The sequence below is a fragment of the Leptonychotes weddellii genome, chromosome 1, assembly GCF_054177405.1.
Source record: "Leptonychotes weddellii isolate Sample4059 chromosome 1, ASM5417740v2, whole genome shotgun sequence".
Classification (NCBI taxonomy): domain Eukaryota; kingdom Metazoa; phylum Chordata; class Mammalia; order Carnivora; family Phocidae; genus Leptonychotes; species Leptonychotes weddellii.
This window is the reverse complement of record NC_138369.1, coordinates 192,249,868-192,269,592: the sequence shown is the minus strand read 5'-3', so window position 1 is coordinate 192,269,592 and position 19,725 is coordinate 192,249,868. Positions and strand designations below refer to the sequence as shown.

The 19,725-nt window shown below is 50.2% G+C and overlaps 1 protein-coding gene across 1 annotated transcript in view; it reads right to left on the bottom strand.

Annotated features, from left to right (window-relative positions):
- PCNT (pericentrin) overlaps window positions 1–19,725 on the bottom strand; it is a 121,941-nt gene that overhangs the window by 43,466 nt on the left and 58,750 nt on the right. Inside the window, 7 exon segments of the mRNA XM_081821038.1 lie at window positions 584–819; window positions 5,677–5,889; window positions 6,405–6,567; window positions 8,062–8,300; window positions 8,513–8,673; window positions 11,731–11,882; window positions 14,932–15,081. Of these exon segments, the coding sequence (XP_081677164.1) occupies window positions 584–819; window positions 5,677–5,889; window positions 6,405–6,567; window positions 8,062–8,300; window positions 8,513–8,673; window positions 11,731–11,882; window positions 14,932–15,081 (1,314 nt within the window).

The following is a 19,725-nucleotide window of genomic DNA, read 5'->3' as shown; positions in this document are numbered from 1 at the left end:
CCATGGGGGGACGAGCCTGGGGAACAAGGACAGAAAGAACAGCCATGGGGGGGGAGAGCCTGGGGAACGTGGACAGAAAGAACAGCCACGGGGTGCCTGGGTGGCTCAGTCAGTGAGGCGTCTGCCTTCGGCTCAGGTCATGATCCCAGGGTCCTGGGGTTGGGCCCCATGTCGGGATCCCTGCTCAGAGGGGTCCCTGCTTCTCCCTCTCACTCCTCCCCCTGCTTGTGCTCTCTCTCACTCTCAAATAAATAAAATCAGAAAGAAAGAAAGAAAGAGAAAGAGAGAAGGAGAGAGAGAGAAGGAACAAAAGAACAAAAGAACGAAAGAAAGAAAGAACAGACACAGAGAGCAGACGGCTCGGGCCTGACTGGGGGGGAGTGCTGGGCATGCAGGGCCTGCAATGTGGGCTGTCGGAGGGCCCTCCAGGCCACACACAGGAACATGTCGACAACCCCCAAGACGTGCACGGAGAGGCAAAGGGACCACAACAAGCTGGCTGTGAATCAGCCCTAACGCTGTGTCACGGGAGCTCACGCTACGAAGATGACTTCCAGGGACGCAAATAAAATGCAGTCGAGACGCTTACGTCCATGAACTGGCGCTGGTTCCTCAAGTGCTTGTCCAGAGCCACCATCTGCTGCTTCAGCGAAGAGAGCTCCTCAGCCTGCTTGGCACACGCTTCATGCCGGGACAGCTGTTCCTCCAGCTCAGCCTCGAAAACCTTCATCTGGGAAAGCAGAGCAGCGCGGTCTCTCTCGGACTGCTTCCTGGCCTCCGACTGCTCCTGGGTTAGACATTCCACTTCCCTACGGAGAGCTAAAGATACAAAGGAAACAGGGAGAAGAGCCCCACGGATCAGGGAGGGTATTGGGCTAAAGCAGAGGCATGAAACATGCATGGCAGGTGCCCCACACGACAGGGCCCTCCGGGGAGAGAACACACACATCCAGCCTCCCTGGCAGCCCCAGCCCAAAGCCTGGCCGGGGGCAGGGGCGCAGCATTTCCCTACGGAAACAAGGTGACACCTCCGGGGAGGAACATGCACTTGCAAGCCAGTGTGAGCCTGTGTCCTGTCAGACACGAAGCCCACCCCCCTAACAGCCAGCGTTTAGCCAAATACCCACTGAAAATAAAGTCAGGTACTTCAGAAGAAAAATATATATATATACATCTTTTAAATTAAGATTGGCTGAAATAAAAAAATTTAAAGCCCGAGAAGACTGTATCATGGTATTTCCAAATGACACATCAGTTAATTTCCTAGGAATTACGACGTTACATATATTCTCCAGTGTGGAAAAAATATATAACTTAAAACTTCCATCAGAGAGAACACAAGCCTCGATGTATAATGTGCTCCCTCCTTGTGCACCCAGGGCCGTGACAGCGTCTCGGAAGGAAAGGGTCCAGCCATCAGTTTGTCAAAAGCCAATCTAAAATTAACTGGATGATAAGGCCATAACCCAAGTGGAAACTGTAAATTCATAAGCATCTATAATAAAAGGAGGCTTGCCTCTGATGAGCCCTCAAGTGCTCAAACTATCTGCAAACTGAAATTTTAATTTCTTGTTTTGTTTTACAAAAATCTGTCAGTCTTTTATGCCAAACTAATAGAACGTTCCCAATCAATTCTCATGCTAGTAAGTCAGCACCTAGGGTAAATTACCTTAAACATGCAGTTAGAACAAGGTCATTCCCACCCCTGGAACCAGCCAGACAGCACCATCCTCAGGGCCACATGCTGGACTAAGGGCATCCACCACAGCACACGTGGCCCCATGCAGGTGGCACTGAGGGGAAGGTGTCATGTGGCAATTCAGGCCACACTGAGGGCCACCTACGAAGTCGGAGTGGCCCAGGAGCTCCACTCAGGGTCCCTGAGCCCCTCCCTCAAGACTTCCGGGGCCCCCAGAGCTGGCCCCCAGCCCAGGACAGTGCATCTACCACCAGATGTGGATCCCTGCACAGCTGCACAGGCCGTAGCTCACTAACCACAGAGCATCACTGGACAAATGCTTGTGCATGTTCATGTATCAATTCAGAAGGTTAAAGCTGGTATTTTTGTTAACAGTTTGCCACAAAAGCCTTGAAGTATTTTTCCTCTTTAGTAAAAAACTGGGGCAATCTGGTGCAGACATCACTCGTCTCACATAGCAATCACTGGACTGAGTTTACAAACCTGAGTCCTCGTGTGCTATGGGAACAGGAGTGCCTATGAATGAAAACACAGCATTTTCAGACGTGGAGACAGAAAGTTAGTCAGCGGGCTTCCAGGGCACGTCTGTGGTCCTGGACAGTCTCGAACATCCACGCTTTTCCGTAACGCCACCCCGATGGTCTGAACATCTGTGTCCCCCAACATCCGTACATTGAGCCTCACAAATGGGATCTGAGCCTTCCCAGAGGCCCCAGAGAGCGCCTGGCCCCTTCTGCATGTGAGCACACAGCCAAGAGGCTGGCGCTCATCAGAGGGCAGCGTGCCAGCGCCTTTATCGTGGACTTGCACCTCCAGGACGGAGGGCACAAGTGTCCATTGGTTGTACCCATCTGCACTATTCTGTGAGGGCAGCCCAGGCAGACTAGTTGCCTTTGGGTTGCAGCAGGTCCTGGATGCCAAAGGATATGGCACTGACTTTTAAAGAAGACAAAAACCCCACACGGGATAGAAGGCACTGCCCTGAAAACAGCCACGAAACATGCCACACACCTGCAAACAGGTGAGGCAGAGCTGAATTTCCCCACAAGGTGCAAGGACTTCCAAAAGCTCTTAGAAAGTTGGTCAACACTCACGAGGACCCCAGGCAGAATCAGGACCACACCCTGGACCGTAGCTGGGGAAGCCCGTGGTCAGGAAAGGTTAGGAGGTGCTGTGCAGATGGGCAGCATTGTATTTGTTTATTTTTAAAGATTTACTTATTTGAGAGAGATGGGGAGAGAGAGAGTGTGCACACATGCGTGTGAATGTGAGCAGGGGGAGGGGCAGAGGGAGAGAAGCAGACTCCGTGCTGAGCATGGAGCCCAATGCAGAGCTCGATCTCACCATCCTGAGATCATGACCTGAGCCGAAACCAAGAGTCTGATGCCTACCCGACTGAGCCACCAGGCGCCCTGGACAGAATTTTAAACAACTTAAGCATGCGTGAGTCCTGAAATGGAAGTACAGAATTGTGTGGATGGGTGAAGGGAAAGGAAGAGAGGTCAGAGAAGAAATTCAGCTGGAGCAAACAATGTAAGAAAAAAGCCAACCAAGGAGCCCAGAGGACCCCAGAGGAGTGACAAAGGGAAGCAGCAAAGACTGGCCTCACTCTCACTTCTGCCAAGGAGTGCCAGGGCTCTGGGCGCAGGGGCAACCAGAGATGCAGAAGGGCAGCTGTGTCCACAGCCTTGGGAAGACACGCAGGAGGAGCCAGGCCCAGGCACGGCGGAGCCGCTGGGGATGCACCTCACAGAGGTAGGGCCACTCAGACGAGGCTGCTCCCCAGCTCTGGGCTATGCGGCTGCTCAGCGGCTCAGGCCCCAGCTCTAAAGTCCCGACACCCGGGAAGTACGTACATTTACAGTGGTAAACTCAGTGGATGGGTGTGGGTCTGGCCACCCCACAGACCCTCAGGGCAGTAACAGCTGAGAATGAGCGGAAGGGGCCCTGCACAAGGCACAGAATCTGCAGAGCACACGTGCGCTTGCTCACCCCCACACACATGCCTGCCCACACTCACGTGCTCACTCTCACACAGGTGTACGCCCACACTCACATGCTCACTCTCACACAGGTGCAAGCCCACACTCACGTGCTCTCACACAGGTGCATGCCCACACTCACAGGTGCACGCCCACACTCACGTGCTCACACTCACAGGTGCACGCCCACACTCACGTGCTCACTCTCACACAGGTGCACGCCCACACTCACGTGCTCACTCTCACACAGGTGCACGCCCACACGTGCTCACTCTCACACAGGTGCACGCCCACACTCACGTGCTCACTCTCACACAGGTGCACGCCCACACTCACGTGCCCACTCTCACACAGGAACATGTCCACACTCATGTGCTCATACAGGCTCATAGGGAGGCGCACACCCACTCACACATTCACACACACACACAGGTGCATGCCCAGGCTCACAGGCTCGCTCACACATATGCTTGCTAACGCAACTGCCCACGTGCACACATGCTCTCATGCATGAATGGAGCCTCGCTTGACACCAGGATGGCTGGGCACCAGGCAGAGACGAGAGCAGAGGAGAACGGGACAGGCTCAGTGGCATGAACGAGGAAGGAGCAAACACAGAAGGAGAACTGGATGCACAGCTTACGGTCAGCAGAAGAAAGTCCCTTCCACCCAGAGAGACACGGGAAGGAGAGCAGGTCACCAGAAGAGCGCAGGCGGACCGAGAGGCTGCGGGCACAGCCACAAAACACAACAGGAGACACCGCGCATCAGCTTCTCAGAAGTCACGTTAACATGAGATCCACAAGAGACACAGCTGAAGGGGGAAAGAGGCTTAAAATAAAGGGTGAAAATGACACACAAGAGAAAAAACAAAGCCGGGTTAAGTTTTCAACATCAGAAATTTACCTCAAAAAGTGGAAAAGGGACAGAGATACGTATAGGTAGACAGATGTTATCAAAAGAGAGCCAAGCAAGAAGAGGTCTCGAATGATTACACACAGACCTTCCGCAACATCCCACGTGGGTGAAAACCAAGAGCCACTGACAAGTCACTCTGCCTCAAGAAACCACGGCCATGGGACCTGCTTCTCAGCACCAGTAAGCGCCCACCCAAGAGAGCTCACAGGACGAAGAAGGCCAGAAAGAATAAAGACAAGGCCAAAAACCAGTGAGTGGAAGACAAAGAAAAGGGCGATGATCAGCAACCCCAAGAGCTGGTTGTGTATTGCGGGAAATTAAAAAGAAAAGAAAAACCACTTTCCCAACTTGTTCAGGGTGGCACAAAAACGGCTAAGGCTGCCCCACAAAGGAGACCTGCGCACTACGACCCGTCTGAGCCAGAACCCAGGAGCCAGGGGCAGCCCGCTCCAGGCCTGTGGAAGACGGGGACATGCACCGAAGCCGGCTGGGGTGAGGGCAGGTGGGGAGAGAAGCGGGGCAGAAGCCAAGGGTTCTTCTGGGGCACCCATGCAGAGCCGCTTCTTCCGATTCTGCCACCTGCCAACTCAACAATCTGAACTCCTCACGTTTTGACTGTTCATACTTGAAATATTTTAAATACGAAACCTCTAATTACCTGAAATCACAACGAACTTTCGTTACAACTACGTTTTCCTACTTACGATTAATGTCACACGATTTTTTAAAATTTTAAATAAAAATTTTAAGTAGCCCGCATTTTCCCAGTCTTGGTTATTTGCCTCAAACAGTGAAAAGCTCTTTTACTGACAACGATGATGTTTTCAGTAGGCTGCTGTTTGCCAGAAGTGATTCTGACCTCACACAGGTAAGAACGCTCAGTGGCCACCAGGGCGATCAGCCCCTCTAACGGAGTAGCAATGCGGGGGGCGCTGCGCCAGCCGGCACGCACAAGGCCCCTCAGCCCAGGGCCCCTGCCTTCTTTCCTCTGCCCTCCACCAGAGTGAGCGTCGGCAAAAGGCATCGAGACTGCTGCCCCTGGTCCCGCCCTCCAACCCCGGAGCCGGCAGTTCTTACCAGCTTCTCTCTCTTCCGCTTCTGCGGCCAAGGCCTCCTTTTGGGTCCACAGGGCGGAGTTCTCCTCCTTCAGCTCTGCCTGCTGCTGGGTCGCCCGCTGCAGCTGCTGCCTCAGGCTCTCCAGCTCCACAGCGAGGCCCTGCTCGGCCGTCTCCTTCTGGCCCAGAGCCTCCTGCAGGCTGGCCTTCTCCACCTTGAACCCTTCGATGATGCCTGAGGAGACGGGGACAGACCCAGCTGCTGAGGCCTTGCTGGAGGAGCAAAAGGATGGGCCAGACGAGGGCATCCCAGCCCCAGCAAGATGTCAGCCGTGGGACGTGAGAGCTGAGTGGTCACGCCCGTGTCCCGTTCCTGTCCACCCAGGAGGCGTGGGAGCCACCAGACAAGGTGACACGCCTTAGAACGGCCACGTACAAGACACCCCACACCACGCGTGCACAACCCCAGCAGTGTGGGGGTCAGAGGGGCCAGGAATGCCACTTTCTGGGGCACCCACCGCCTGCGAAGGGAGGACCGACACCCTCGTCTCACCACACGAGGCAAGGCCGAGGCTGTCAGCCCAGGGAGCGGCGCTACTACGCTTGTAAGCTCTTTCACTGAGGCCTCACACCATGCCTTATTTCAGTTTTACATTTTGCTTTTAAAACCTCTGCTAACACCTGCCCTTCCCTCGTGCCTCTGGCCTGTGTGGCCCCTGCGGCCCTTCCCCGCCCGCGACCGGCGCTCACCCTGCGCCTGGTGCAGCTCCAGCGTCAGCCGCGTGCGGGCCGCGTTCTCCTCATCCAGGCGCTCCAGTAACTCCTGGTGCTTTCTAACGACCTGCGCGGTCTCCTCGTTCTTACAGCTAAATTCCTTCTCAAAACGAGAATGAATCTGACGTGCTTCCTCCAGCTGTTAAAACACATTTGAAAACCGGAACTGCACATCAAAATAAAGCCGACGTTAACATTAACAGAATTAGAATTCTGGCACAAGTAGAACTCTGATAAAACCACAAATATCCTGTAAGAAACGATACTGACGTTCAATATTGTGTCAATTACTAGACCAATCTGCTCATTCAACGATTTTCAAGAAGGAAAAATTCTGCACACAAACACGACGCGGCACGGAAAATCTACATGTTCATCAACTATCGGAATAAGCTGTTAGGAGAAGGTGCATTTCAAAGGTCACAGCAACTGTGCACTGAGATCCTAGAACCTGGGCAGGGATGACCACCTGGCACTCCACAGGTGGAGGAGGAGATGGGGAGGCCGTGGCCGGGAGGAAAGGCATCGTGGGCCGGTCACCAGAGTGGGCAGGGGGCCTGACGCGTCTTTACCACCAGCAGACCCTCCCCGACTCAGTCACCACAAGGCCCCTCTGGGCCTCCTCTGATGCCACCCAGGCCTGGTTCAGTCCCAGGCCCCAATCTCACCCTCCTCCCCCGGCAGCCGTGCCCACCCTGCCCAGCCCAAGGCTCCCAGGCCATCGACAGGCTGGGGGCCCCAGACGAACCTCTGAATTCAAACACCTACACCCAACTGTGCCGACAGACACCTGAGCACCTACCCTGGGCCTCTCTGCCTCCTTCCTACTTAATGCAACTCCAGCTTCCCCAGACCCTGCCTCTGAGGGCATCTACGGGTTTCCCCTTGAAAATAGCCCCAAGGCTCCCTCTTCTCATACCTTCACCAGGTGGGGAAAACTTATTCAAGGATTTCTGGGATGTAAACAGCAATGTTTCAGCTAAAAATGCTTATTTTCTAAATGGGCTGAACGGGAAAAAGAATCTCCATACTGCTTTTCATACATTCATATTTAAGGTCTTTCCTGTCTAAAATGTTCTAAAAGATTAACAAACATAATTCCCTTTGCTAGTGATAATCTCTAAACATAAATATATTCAATGTGAAATTAAAATGGTCAGAGGACAAAGCAGAGTAAAGGTAAAAGACCGAACCATGTGTCCTTGACCTGACACTCAGCTCTTACTTTCCATTGGCAGCAAGCCTACTGCTTCCAAAATTTCGGTTCAGAAAAGACTTCTGCTTAGGAAAAACACACAGGAGAATATCAGTGGTAGTAACAGAAGATCCAAACAGAACTGATTTTCTGCCCCCAATGCCCAGAGGAGGAAAGAATAGCGAGGGAAGCCAGATCCACCTGGAAAGTGCCAACGCCCCTTCTCACCCTGCAGGTTACAGTCAAGAATCAGAAACACGCATGTGCGGTGCCCAGCGGAGCGCCTGGGAGCTGCGCCATCCTCATCTATCAAGGTTATGCCACCAAACCACTCAAACTATCCACTTATTCAACCCATTATCCTTCTCAGAAAAAGAGAAACACTTACAGGAGCCAAAATAGGGCCACGGACGGACAGCACCCAGAGCCATGTCTCACCTGCCTAGTAGAGTCCAGAGCCAGCTCCAGCAGGCCATCCACCGCCAGGCCAAGGCTCCGGTAAATTCTCCTAATTGGCTGCTCACACTCCAGCGAACTTTCTGGGCTCATGAAAAAGCTTTCACAGATGTGACTGCTAATTTCAGCGTCTGAAGACATCTCCACACATTCAGACAAAGTTTTGTCCAGCTCCAGCAGGGCTGCCTCGGACCCAGGCCACGTCTCATCAAGCACTGGTACTGCAAAGTGAGCAAACACAGAAACCTGCATATACCGCGTGAAAAGCAAGCTCACACGACCAGTGTTGTCGAAGGATAAGCACACCCATGTCCCCAGGACAACGACCCATCCCAAGCATCAGGAGCTCAAGCATCAGCCCCAACAGGGAAGGAGGACAGCACCGAGCGCCCCAGCCCAGGGGCTGCAGGCACTGGGCTGTCCTGGCACTCACCTGCAAACAGGGCCTGGCCACTGGGCCGTGCATCAGGTAGGCCCTCATCCTCCAGACAGAGCCCCACGCGCTCACTGATCCGGCTCTTCAGGGTGATGGCAGCCTTCAGCATTTCTCCAAATAAACTGAGCAGCCTCCGCAGAGCATCTCGGAGCGCTCTCCTGAACAAAGCACACAGCAGACAGCGGGCTGTCAGCCATGACCCTAACTGTCTGACTCCGACAAGAGGGGCACAGCCCAGGGGGCAGCTCTGCCAACAAGACCAAACCTTTGGGCTGCTGCCCCTGACTTAAAAAAACGTCATCTTATTGCTAGTTTTAGCGGGTCCCTGTCCCCACTCACAGCCTTCCTGACCCTCAGGAGGACAGGTCTCCACGGCGAGCTTGTGTGCCTTTTTAGCACTTGTTTGTAGCTGACGCCTCCGTCACCCTCCACCCACCAACATGGCCCTGTCCGTCCAGAGCACAGTGACCCTGTGCAGGATATAGCCGGGGGCAAAGTGCTGCAGCCTGCGTGTGAGCTGGAGCCAGTGCAGGGTCCTTACACCGGGGAGATGCCAGGGCCAAGTGGGCAGGAGACAGGCTCATCCACCCCCATCCATTGCCACGTTCGCATCCCCATCATGGGCCTGGAACAAGGTCTGCTCCCAACATGGGGACACGCCCCTGAACAAAACACACGGGGAGCTGCCCCTTACAGGGCTAAGGCACCAGGGGAGAGACACAGGAAGGAGGGTGGGAAGGAAGCAGCGGGGCAGACTACGGAGCATACGGATAGCTGGGGGCCCAACGGCTCCCTGCTGCTGCCCAGGCCGCCACAGGTGGCGACCGAGACCTGAAGACAGAAGGCAAGGCAGGCACAGGAGAGAAGGCCCTGTGGGGGCAGCGGGCGGAGGCAGGCACGAGGATGACCGCGGATACGGTGGGTCAGGGAGCGTAGGTGTCAGCTCTGCTCTGAGAAATCACGAGTCCCCCTCAGAGCTGGCCCCACCTCCTCACGCCCCGTCCAGGCCAGGATGGCTCCAGTCCCCATGAAGGGGTGCCTATTTTAAATGGTATCTTGGAGGCTTCCAGATGTTTTCGGGATTCTGTTTGCTTCTTTACAAAATATTTCTAAACTGAGGCAAACTGGGATGCCTGGGTGGCTAAGTCAGTTAAGCGTCTGCCTTCGGCTCAGGTCATGATCCCGGGGTCCTGGGATCGAGCCCTGCGTCAGACTCCCTGCTCAGCGGGGTGCCTGCTTCTCCCTCTGCCTGCAGCCCTGCCTACTTGTGCGCTCTAATAAATAAATAAAATCTTTAAAAAATATAAATAAAAAATAAATAAACTGAAGCAAGCAATTAAAAGAAGTCAGAATGGCTTCTGAGGCCTCTTGACCTTCCCCCCAACCCCTCTGCAGACACGCTGGGATGAACTAGTACTGGGGTCCTGCCCCCAGTGCCATTTTCCTCTATTCTCTCTGCCAAGCTTCCTTTTCCTCTGACCTTCTTCCCACTTCCTCCTCTCCTGAACCTATTAAAACCTGCCTCTCTAAAGTCTTCTGAGGATCTACACAGACCTCAAGCTTCTTATGTTCTCTGGACAAGACCAAATTGCGAGCCATAGTTAAAAGAGCTTCCTAAAGTAACTAAGGGCTCCGATAGGTTTGCTGAAGAATTTAGCAGAGTTACTCAAACTTACCAACCTGGTTTCTCACATTTATATCAGTTAGTCCACATGCTTGTTGGTGAGGGCCATGCCAAACACCAGATGAAACTAGCCCAAAGGAAACATCCCAAGGGGGATTAGAGAATCTAGCATCAACTTCCGTCAGGATGCTAGAACACACGCTGGAAATCACTGAGCAGGTACGGTAGCTTTTCCGAAGCCTGCTGATGGGAACAAAACTCAGGCTTGTACACAAGAGCCTAATAAACCTCTTCACGACCATTACAATGGACTCCAAATGGTCTTTTGAGACCATTCTAGTCTTTCTTTAGATGTCGAATCCACCTGGGTAGCATTTAACTCTATTTTTTAACAGGCTGAACTGGGATCTTTCTCTTAAAAAGGACCAGGACAGAATGGGAAACTGCCCGCTCCAGATTCAGGGACTACGGCAAACCAGCTGCTTACACCCTACAGGAGTCACCTAAGAAACTGCTAAAATCCTCAACTTTCAAATCTGGCAAGTCAAGGCCCCTAAAGAAAACCAAAAAACTTATAGTTTCTGCTACTGCAAAGAGCCAGGACACTGGTGGGGCGGGGCGGGGGGGCCCTCTAGCCAGTCTTTAAAAAAAAAAAAAAAAAAAAGATTTTACTTATTTATTTGACAGGGAGAGCACAAGCAGAGGGGGAGGCAGAGGGAGAGGGAGAAGCAGGCTTCCCGCTGAGCAGGGAGCCTGATGTGGGGCTCGATCCCAGGACCCCAGGATCATGACCTGAGCCAAAGGCAGACGTTTCACCGACGGAGCCCCCCAAGGCACCCCTCCAGCCAGCACTTCTGATGTAAGACAGAACAACCAGGAAAGTCCTTCCTGGCACTGAGGGACAAGACCACTAAATATGAAACGCCTGACTCTTGATCAGCAATGCTTCCAAGGAAAGATCCTGCTCAAAAGGGGCAAATTGTAAAAATTAACAGGAAACCCGATCAGAACAGGGGGAGCTCTCAAGCCCTACTGGCCGCAGACCTGTCAGCAAGAGGCACCTCCACCAGATTCCACATTACTGCCCAGGCAGGAGGAAGCAGGTTTCCTTCCGCCCAGCCAACAGCTCAGCCAATGGGAGCCAATCACAACGCAGCCAATGAGAAACCACTTCCAACACCCAGTTCACTCCAATGGACTTTGTTTACAACAGGCCCAGACCCCCTCCCCTCTATAAAAGAGCTTCCTCGCCCGCCCTCCAGACTGGCTCCCGGCGATGCACCCGTCAGCGTGTCCTGTACTGCGATTCTGTTATTCCTGAACAAGCCCACCTGTTGCTGGGAAAACAAACAAACAAAAACCTGGCAATTTAATTTTAAGGTTAACACCACTTACAGCACCAAATCTTGCAGTCTGGCAAAATGTGAAGATTTGGCAAAGTGAGTGGCAGGTATATGGGCATCTTACATCAGTCAGTACTTTTCTTGATGTTTAAAGTCTTTTTGAAAGAGAAGAATAATGTGGCACAGGGTTCCATCCTGCCCGGCATCTCTGTGCACCAGGGCAGAGGTGACAGAGGCGAGTGACTGACCTTTCGCGGTCAGACAGGTCAATGTCGGACTTGAGCATCGAGATGAGATTTGTGCCTTCCTGGTTTTCCCTGTCACGCCTTTGCTGTAGCTTCTCCACTTCAGAATGGCGCTCTTCTACCTCGTGACTTAAGGATAAAATTTTGTCTTTCAGCTGTTGAGGAAAAATTGTTACAGCTTTATTTTTAGGAATAAACTTCTGTAAGAAACACTCATCATCGCAGTTAACAAAAATATGGCAAAATATGACAGTGATTAAAGGTGAAAATTACTAATAGGGTCCCCCCCCACCCCCACCATTATTCATTGCCTACAAAAACAGAATACACAAACATTCTAGCCTGCCCCAGGCACCAGGGGGAAGGGGCAAATTCACCAGAGATTATTCCCATGAATAAGAACTCAAAATCTCTTTTATGGTCATTTAGAATAAATACTAGTTTCCAGGCAAGTGAAGATCATGCTTATATATTTCTCCTTGAAAAAAGAGCCAAGAGAGGCGCCTGGGTGTGCAGTCAGTTGAACATGCAACTCGGTTTCGGCTCAGGTCATGATCACAGGGTCCTGGGATAGAGCCCCAGTCAGGCTCTGTGCTCGGCGTGGAGTCCGCTTGAGATTCTCTCTCTCCCTCTGCCCCTCCGACTCGTGCATGCACTCTCTCTCTCTCTCTCTCTAAATAAATAAATCTTAAAAAAAAAAAGTCAACCATCTCAGGGTCTCAGTGGCCTGGCTGGTTGGGTGGCACCTGGCTGCCCTGGGCTCCCCAGGCTCCTGAGCACTGACCACAGGTCATTGTGGTTTTGTCACGCAGCTTAGTGAAATGACAAGTGTGTCTTCCCAGCAACAGAGTGACCTGAGCCCACTGCCAACCACCCTGATTCTTCCATGCTGGTTGAGTTTACTGACAAGAATACGGGCATCTTCCCACAGAAGATGAAGGAACAGAGAACATGACAGGGCATGACTGCACACACATGCAGCAGAGAGCCAGGCAGACCGCGTGCCTGTCCCACACCTCTGTCAAGAGTCAAGAACAATGGCTGCTCACAGCTGCTGTGGGCAGTGCACCGGCCAATGCGTGACATGCCTGCCACCTCCAGCTCAGGATCAGACGGGTGGAGCCCAAAAGCAAGTGGACTCCAGGTGGAGAAGCCGTGTGCTTGGGGCACACCCAGCTGGCATGGACATCTCTTCATCCAGGAGCAGGAAAAGCAGGTTTGCATGGGGCAGAAAACTGGTAAGAGAATACCAGAGTGGGACCCATAAAACATTAGAAAGTACAAAAAGGAAACAAAGACCAGATAAAATAAGAGTGTAATTTTGAAACCCCTTATTACAGGAAAGAAAGCCAACTGTAAACATAATTTCAATGCTATGCTTGTAGGGAAATTATAAACCACTGGTTAGGTCACACTAAGATGGCAAATAAGGACCACAAACAAACAAAAGAGAAGACGAACAGTGAACCCAAACGCTGCCAGCACAGGAAACCGGTGTGCAGATGGCTCCAGGCATGGCCTGGCCCCAGCTGGTGGGGTGTGAGCAGACGGCAGATGCCTGCCGCACGCGCAGCACGGAGCCCCGTTCCCATGTCGGCTGCATGGGACATGGGGTGAGGCAGCCACACCTGTGACGGCCAGCAGTACAGGCCACCGCAGCGGCTGGTCCCGTCTTTGAGTCTACGGGACAGACTCTCCCTCTGCCCGTCCTGCTACCTCCCTTTCACAAAAAAGTACATGGTGACTGGGTTTTCCCCAGTCGAAAAACCCAATAGATACACCTCTAGCGACACCGATCCAAAGAGAGAGAAGTACGAACAAATATCTTAGCAAAACGTTTTTTCTGGGGGCCCCGGGGGGGCTCAGTCGTGAAGCGTCTGCCTTCGGCTCAGGTCACGATCCCGGGGTCCTGGGATCGAGCCCCGCATCGGGCTCCCTGCTCGGCGGGAAGCCTGCTTCTCCCTCTCCCTCTGCTGCTCCCCCTGCTTGTGCACTCTCTCTCACTCGCTATCTCTCTCTCTGTCAAATAAGTTAATAAAATCTTTAAAAAAAAAAAAAAGAAAGAAAAGGAAACATGATTATTACGATCCTGAAAGGTCTACATTGTGGGACTATCTCAAAAAACAGTATAAATAGGGGCGCCTGGCTGGCTCAGCTGGTGGAGCATATGACTCTTGATCTCAGGGTCACGAGTTCAAGCCCCACATGGTGTGTGGAGCCCACTTGGGAAAAAAAAAAAAGAAAATAGTATAAATGATACATCTATACTCACAAAGGAAATAATAAACTCAACAACAACAAAAAACCAAACCCAATTCAAAAACCGTCGAAGGACTTGAACAGACATTTCTTCAAAGACACACAAATGGCCAATAAGCTCAGGAAAAGATGCCCCACATCACTCATCATCAGGGAAACGCATATCAAAACCACGATGAGGTCGACGAGATCCCACATCACACCTGCTATGGTGGCGATTATAAACAGAGAAGGTGGCAAACGAGCGCTGGTGAGGCTGTGGAGAAACTGGAACCCTGTGCACAGCTGGAAGGAACCTAAGCGGGAGCTTCCGGTGTGGACAGTATGGCAACCCTCAGGACACAGACCGGTCGCCGTACGACCCAGCAGTCCTGTCCCTAGACGCGCACCCCAGAACCGACAGCAGCACTTGTACACAGAGCAACGGCACTCGTAACAGCCAAGAGGGAGAAACCAACATCTAGAGGTCTATCGGCACACACACCTGTGAAGACAGAAATACAATGTGGCATCTCCATGTGACAGAGTAGTTACTACTCAGCCACAAAAAACCAGGGAGCTTTGACCCACACTCTGACATGCATGGGCCCCACAGACATTACGCTGAGCGAAATAAACCAGACACCAGAGGACAAGTGTTGTATGATCCCACTTGCAGGAGGTCCCGGAAGTGGTCAAATTCACTGAGGCACAAAGTAGAAGAGTGGGTGCCAGGGGCTGGAGGGAGGGAAATGGGGAGCTAGCGGTGATGGGGGCAGGGTTTCTGCTTGTGATGATGATGAGCTGCTCTAGAAATGGATGGTGGTGATAGTTGCACAACCATGTGAACAGGGTTAATACCACGGAACTGTATACTTAAAAATGATTAAAATGGTAAATTTTATGTTATGCGTATTTTACCACACACAAGAAAGTAATAACAAAGAAAAAACATGTGCCACATACCTGCAGAATTTGGTTATTCTTCTCCTGAAGCTGCAGAAACAAAGACTCTTTCTCTTTTTGGTAAAGAGACTGTGCTTGCTCATACTCCAGCCTATGTATCTCCTCCTTTTCATGCAAAGCAACTTCCTTCTTTTCACTTTCAAATTCACCCTGTATAAAAGTAATTAACAAAAACAACAAAAATGCCACTAAGATCTAAAAATTATGCTTTGTTCCATTTCTCTGCTGTTTGCTAAACCACAGTTCATTCAACAAATATTTATTGAGTCCATACTGTGCCAAGAGCAGCGATCAAAAGGGACAAAGCCAGAGTGAACATGTATTCAAAGGTGCTTCTCATACAGAACATAAAGACGACAGCTCGCTGCCTTTCCCAAATGATCACATGAAGAAATTATCCATCACCAGGCTATCATGACCATCAGAATCCAAGATATTTAGAAACCTAAATTCCTTTGGTTTTAAAACATAAACCCTATTTCTTCCTAAATAATAAAAACTGTTTCTCATAAGGTTCACCTAACAAATTATTAATGAAATAAGCTTAAAACAAAACAAAACAAAACAAATACAGAGGCAGCACTTCCAAAATGGCATTATAAGGACCTCCAAAAATGTATTCCTCTATAAAAGCACTGAGAACACTGACAAACACTGTAAAAATCAACTTTTTCAGAGCTCTGGAAATTCAGAGAGACTTGTAACAATCCGGAGTTTACTACAAACAAAGTCTGAGTCTCCATCAAAAGAGCAAGCTTTGAGGTATTTAAACTTGCCCTAAGGCCATCACTCCAATCTCTGGTATAGCTTCGAAAACAGCAGGCCAGCGGTCTTAAGGGTTGGGGGGACAAAATGGGTTTGGATCTCCCCAAAAGCACCACCCCGGCAACTGTCACTAACTGGCCTATATTGCAGCTCCCTAAAAAGCTCCATTCTCAAAGATGATCTCACAGGGCTCACTCGTCAACAATCCTATCCCCAGGCCATTTAACAAAATCCATCAGCAGCCACTGTTCAACATCACAGTGGCCTGAAACTGATAAACTGATCACAGTTGGAGCCAATAAGAGGAAAACATAAAACTTAAAAGGAAACACTAGGGGCGCCTGGGTGGCTCAGTCGGTTATGTGTCTGCCTTTGGCTCAGGTCATGATCCCAGGATCCTGGGATCGTGCCCCGCGTCGGGCTCCCTGCTCGGTGGGGAGTCTGCTTCTCCCTCTCCCTCTCTTTCTCTCTCTCTCCCACTGCCCCCCACCCCCACTGCCTGTTCCCTCTCTCTCAAATAAATTAAAACAAAACACTAGAGAATGAGATACCAACAGGGAGCTTTGAAAGGCTCCAACATATTCCTGGGAATTTAGAAAGCAGGTATAGGGCTGTGTACTTATCAAGGAAAACCTGAGAAGGCTCTAAGAATTCACTCCTCGTTTACCTCACACACACACAAAGTGAAAGCTAAGTAAGAGAAAGCTGCCTGCCAGAGCACTGAAAGCATGCCCCAACCAGAGCCCCTCAATAAGGAGAGGAGAAAGCGGAACTAAAGAGAGATTCTGGAGCTGAGAAGTACAATTACTAAAATGAAAAATTCACTAGAGAGGCTCAACAGTAAATCTGAATGGGCAGAAGAATCAGCAAATATGAAGATAGATCAAATAAGATCACTCAGTGTGGAAAATAAAAAGAAAAAAGAATAAAGAAAAGTGAATAGAAAGGCACCCGGGTGGCTCAGCTGGTTAAGTGTCCAACTCTTGATTTCAGCTCAGGCCATGATCTCAGAGATTCGCTCTCTCCCTCTGCTCGCTCTCTCCCTCTCTCTCTAAATAAATAAATATTTTAAAAGAAAGAAACAGAGAGAGAGAAAAAAAGAAAAGCAAATAGAGCTTCCAAGGTCTGTGGGACACCCTCAAAGACCAACATACACATAATGGGAGTCACAGAGGAGAGGAGAAACGAACAGGGTAGAAAGACTGCTTGATGATATAATGGCCAAAAACCACAACTTGGATGAAAAAATATTAATCTACAAACACAAGAAGCCCAACTAACCCCAGGTAGGATAAACTCAAAGAGATCCACCCCAAGACACATCCCAATTAAACTGTGAAAGGCGGCAGCAAGAAAAGTGGCTCAACACAAGCCATCCTCAAGGTAAGATCAACAGCCTGCTTACTTCTCAGAAACCACACAGGGCAAAAGGCACTCGGGTGATGTATTCAGCGCTGGAAGAAAAAGACTTAACCAAGAATTCGATATCCAGAGAAAGGAACTCTTTCCAAAATGAGGGAGAAATTAAAACATTCCCAGGTAAATGAAAACTGAGAGAATTCATAACTAACAGGCCTGCCCTGAAGAAATGCTGAAGGGGGTCCTCAAGCTAAAGTAAAAGGACACTAGACGTGAATTTGAATCCACATGAAGAAATGAAGAACGTGGTAAAGGTGACTGAACAAGTAAACTGAAAGACAAAATAAACATAATTTTGGTAATTTTTTTCTTCTGATTTAGAAAAAAACTGAATAAATCAATAAGCGTAAGTTGGATATAGCCGTAGCCTGTATCAGCACAAGGGAAAGGGACTGAGGCTACATAGGAGAATAGATTTGTAAACTATTAAAATTAAGATGGTATTAATCTGAACTATACTGTTATAAGGTGTTCACTGTAATCCCCAGGGCAGGCACTAAGAAAATAATTTTAAAAACATATACAAAAGTAAACATCAAGAAAATTAAAATAAAAAGAAGGCAGTAATGGAAAACTAGAAAAATGAGAGAGACAGAAGATACATCAAAAGCTAACAGCAAGTACTGATGCACGCTACAACATCTATAAACTTAGAAAACATTGTGCTGAAAGAAATCGCACGTATTGTACGATTCCACGTCTATAAGGTCCAGAAAAGGGAAACCCACAGAAACAGAAAGATTAGCGCTGCCAGGGGCTGGGGGATGGGAGAGGCAGCTAAGGGGTGGGGAGTTCTTTTTGTGGTGAGCTGAATGTTCTGGAAGTAGACAGCAGGGACACTTGCACAATCTGGTGAATACACTAAAAAACCACGGAAATGTCTACTTAACAAGAGTGATTTTTATGGTATGTAAATTATATCTCAATAAAGTTGTTAAAAAACCACAATAAAGCTACATTAAAAATCGTAAGAGCGGGTGTGGAGTGTTCACTCATCCTGCACATTCCTCCATGAAAACAGACTACTTGAATCCAGACAAGCGGTGATGTGGGTTCTGAGTCACCAAAGCATGGCAATAAGACCCAGACTTTCTCAGATTTAAAATACTTGACAACTTCTTAGCAGGAAAGGTATGATAACCATCCAATTCGAATAGAAAAAAATGAATGAAAAAGTTGCCTAGCAATGACAATACTTTGCTTTCACTTTGTGTGTCACCACTAATCCAGAGTGCAATCTCTCCCTGACTCGCAGGTGAGAAAGGACAGCAGTAAGTCCGGTCCGGCCGTGCGATCTGGCAATGCTCCCGACCGGCACTCCTCCTCCTCCTGCACCTCAGCCAGAAGAGCGGGGTGCTGGGCCCCAACCTCTGCAGCAGCCAGGGTACCCTGCTTGAACGAGGAGGCCGAGTCAACGCTGAGCCCCTCCTCCATACAGACCTACCTGTTAATACTGGATCACCTTCACTCCACGCACCTTCGCTGCGAGGACACACGGGACTCAGGCGACGGCTCACAGAAAACGGACTCACAATCGTCAGAAGACGGGGCATGCGTAGCACAACACTAACATCGTATTTCAAGTCACAGACGCTGTTTCTTATATTTTTATAAACTTTCTCTCCTGAAATAAGTTTTTTTTTTTTTTTTAAAGATATTTATTTATTTATTTGACAGAGAAAGACACAGCGAGAGAGGGAACACAAACGGGGAGTGGGAGAGGGAGAAGCAGACTCCCTGCCGAGCAGGGAGCCCGATGCGGGACTCGATCCAGGGACTCCAGGATCATGACCTGAGCCGAAGGCAGTCGCTTAACCAACTGAGCCACCCAGGCGCCCCCTCCTGAAATAAGTTTAACTCCCAAACCTTTAAAAAGAAGCATCAAGTAAAAACCCCAAGTTATCTGCAAAGTTTCTGAAGTACTTGGATTACCACACTTACACCACAATTCCCCTTCTGGGGATGCCGATCCTGCGAGTGTCCGCCACAAACTGTGGGTGAATACAGGAAAAAGCCTGAACACCAGCAGGCACCACAGACCAGCACAGGGCCAAGGCCAAGGGTCAGGACTGTACCGCCCTTCCCCAAAAAACAGACCTCAGGGAATACTGCCGCCATGTGCAGGACCCTGGGAAACGGAAGAAACCATCAATGTCCAAGAAGAGGAAACCACACCCCCCGCCCCCAGCACGCGATGAACTATGACTGGTGTGGGAAACAGAGGCAGAAGAAAATTTATTACATTTCCTTACTCCCTACAGCCCACGGACAAGTCCCTGAAACAGGCAGAGTGACCCTCCTCTAGGGACTCAGCTGCCTCCATGTTAATACTTTGCTCAGGGCAAAAGGCAATCCTAGCCTGACTCCCCCCAGGATCCTGTGAGTCTACTTTAAGTATAAAAATTCCTCTGGGGGCGCCTGGGTGGCTCAGTTGGTTAAGCAACTGCCTTCGGCTCAGGTCATGGTCCTGGAGTCCCGGGATCGAGTCCCGCGTCGGGCTCCCTGCTCAGCGGGGAGTCTGCTTCTCCCTCTGACCCTCCCCCCTCTCATGCTCTCTCTATCTCATTCTCTCTCTCAAATAAATAAATAAAAAATCTTTAAAAAAAAAAA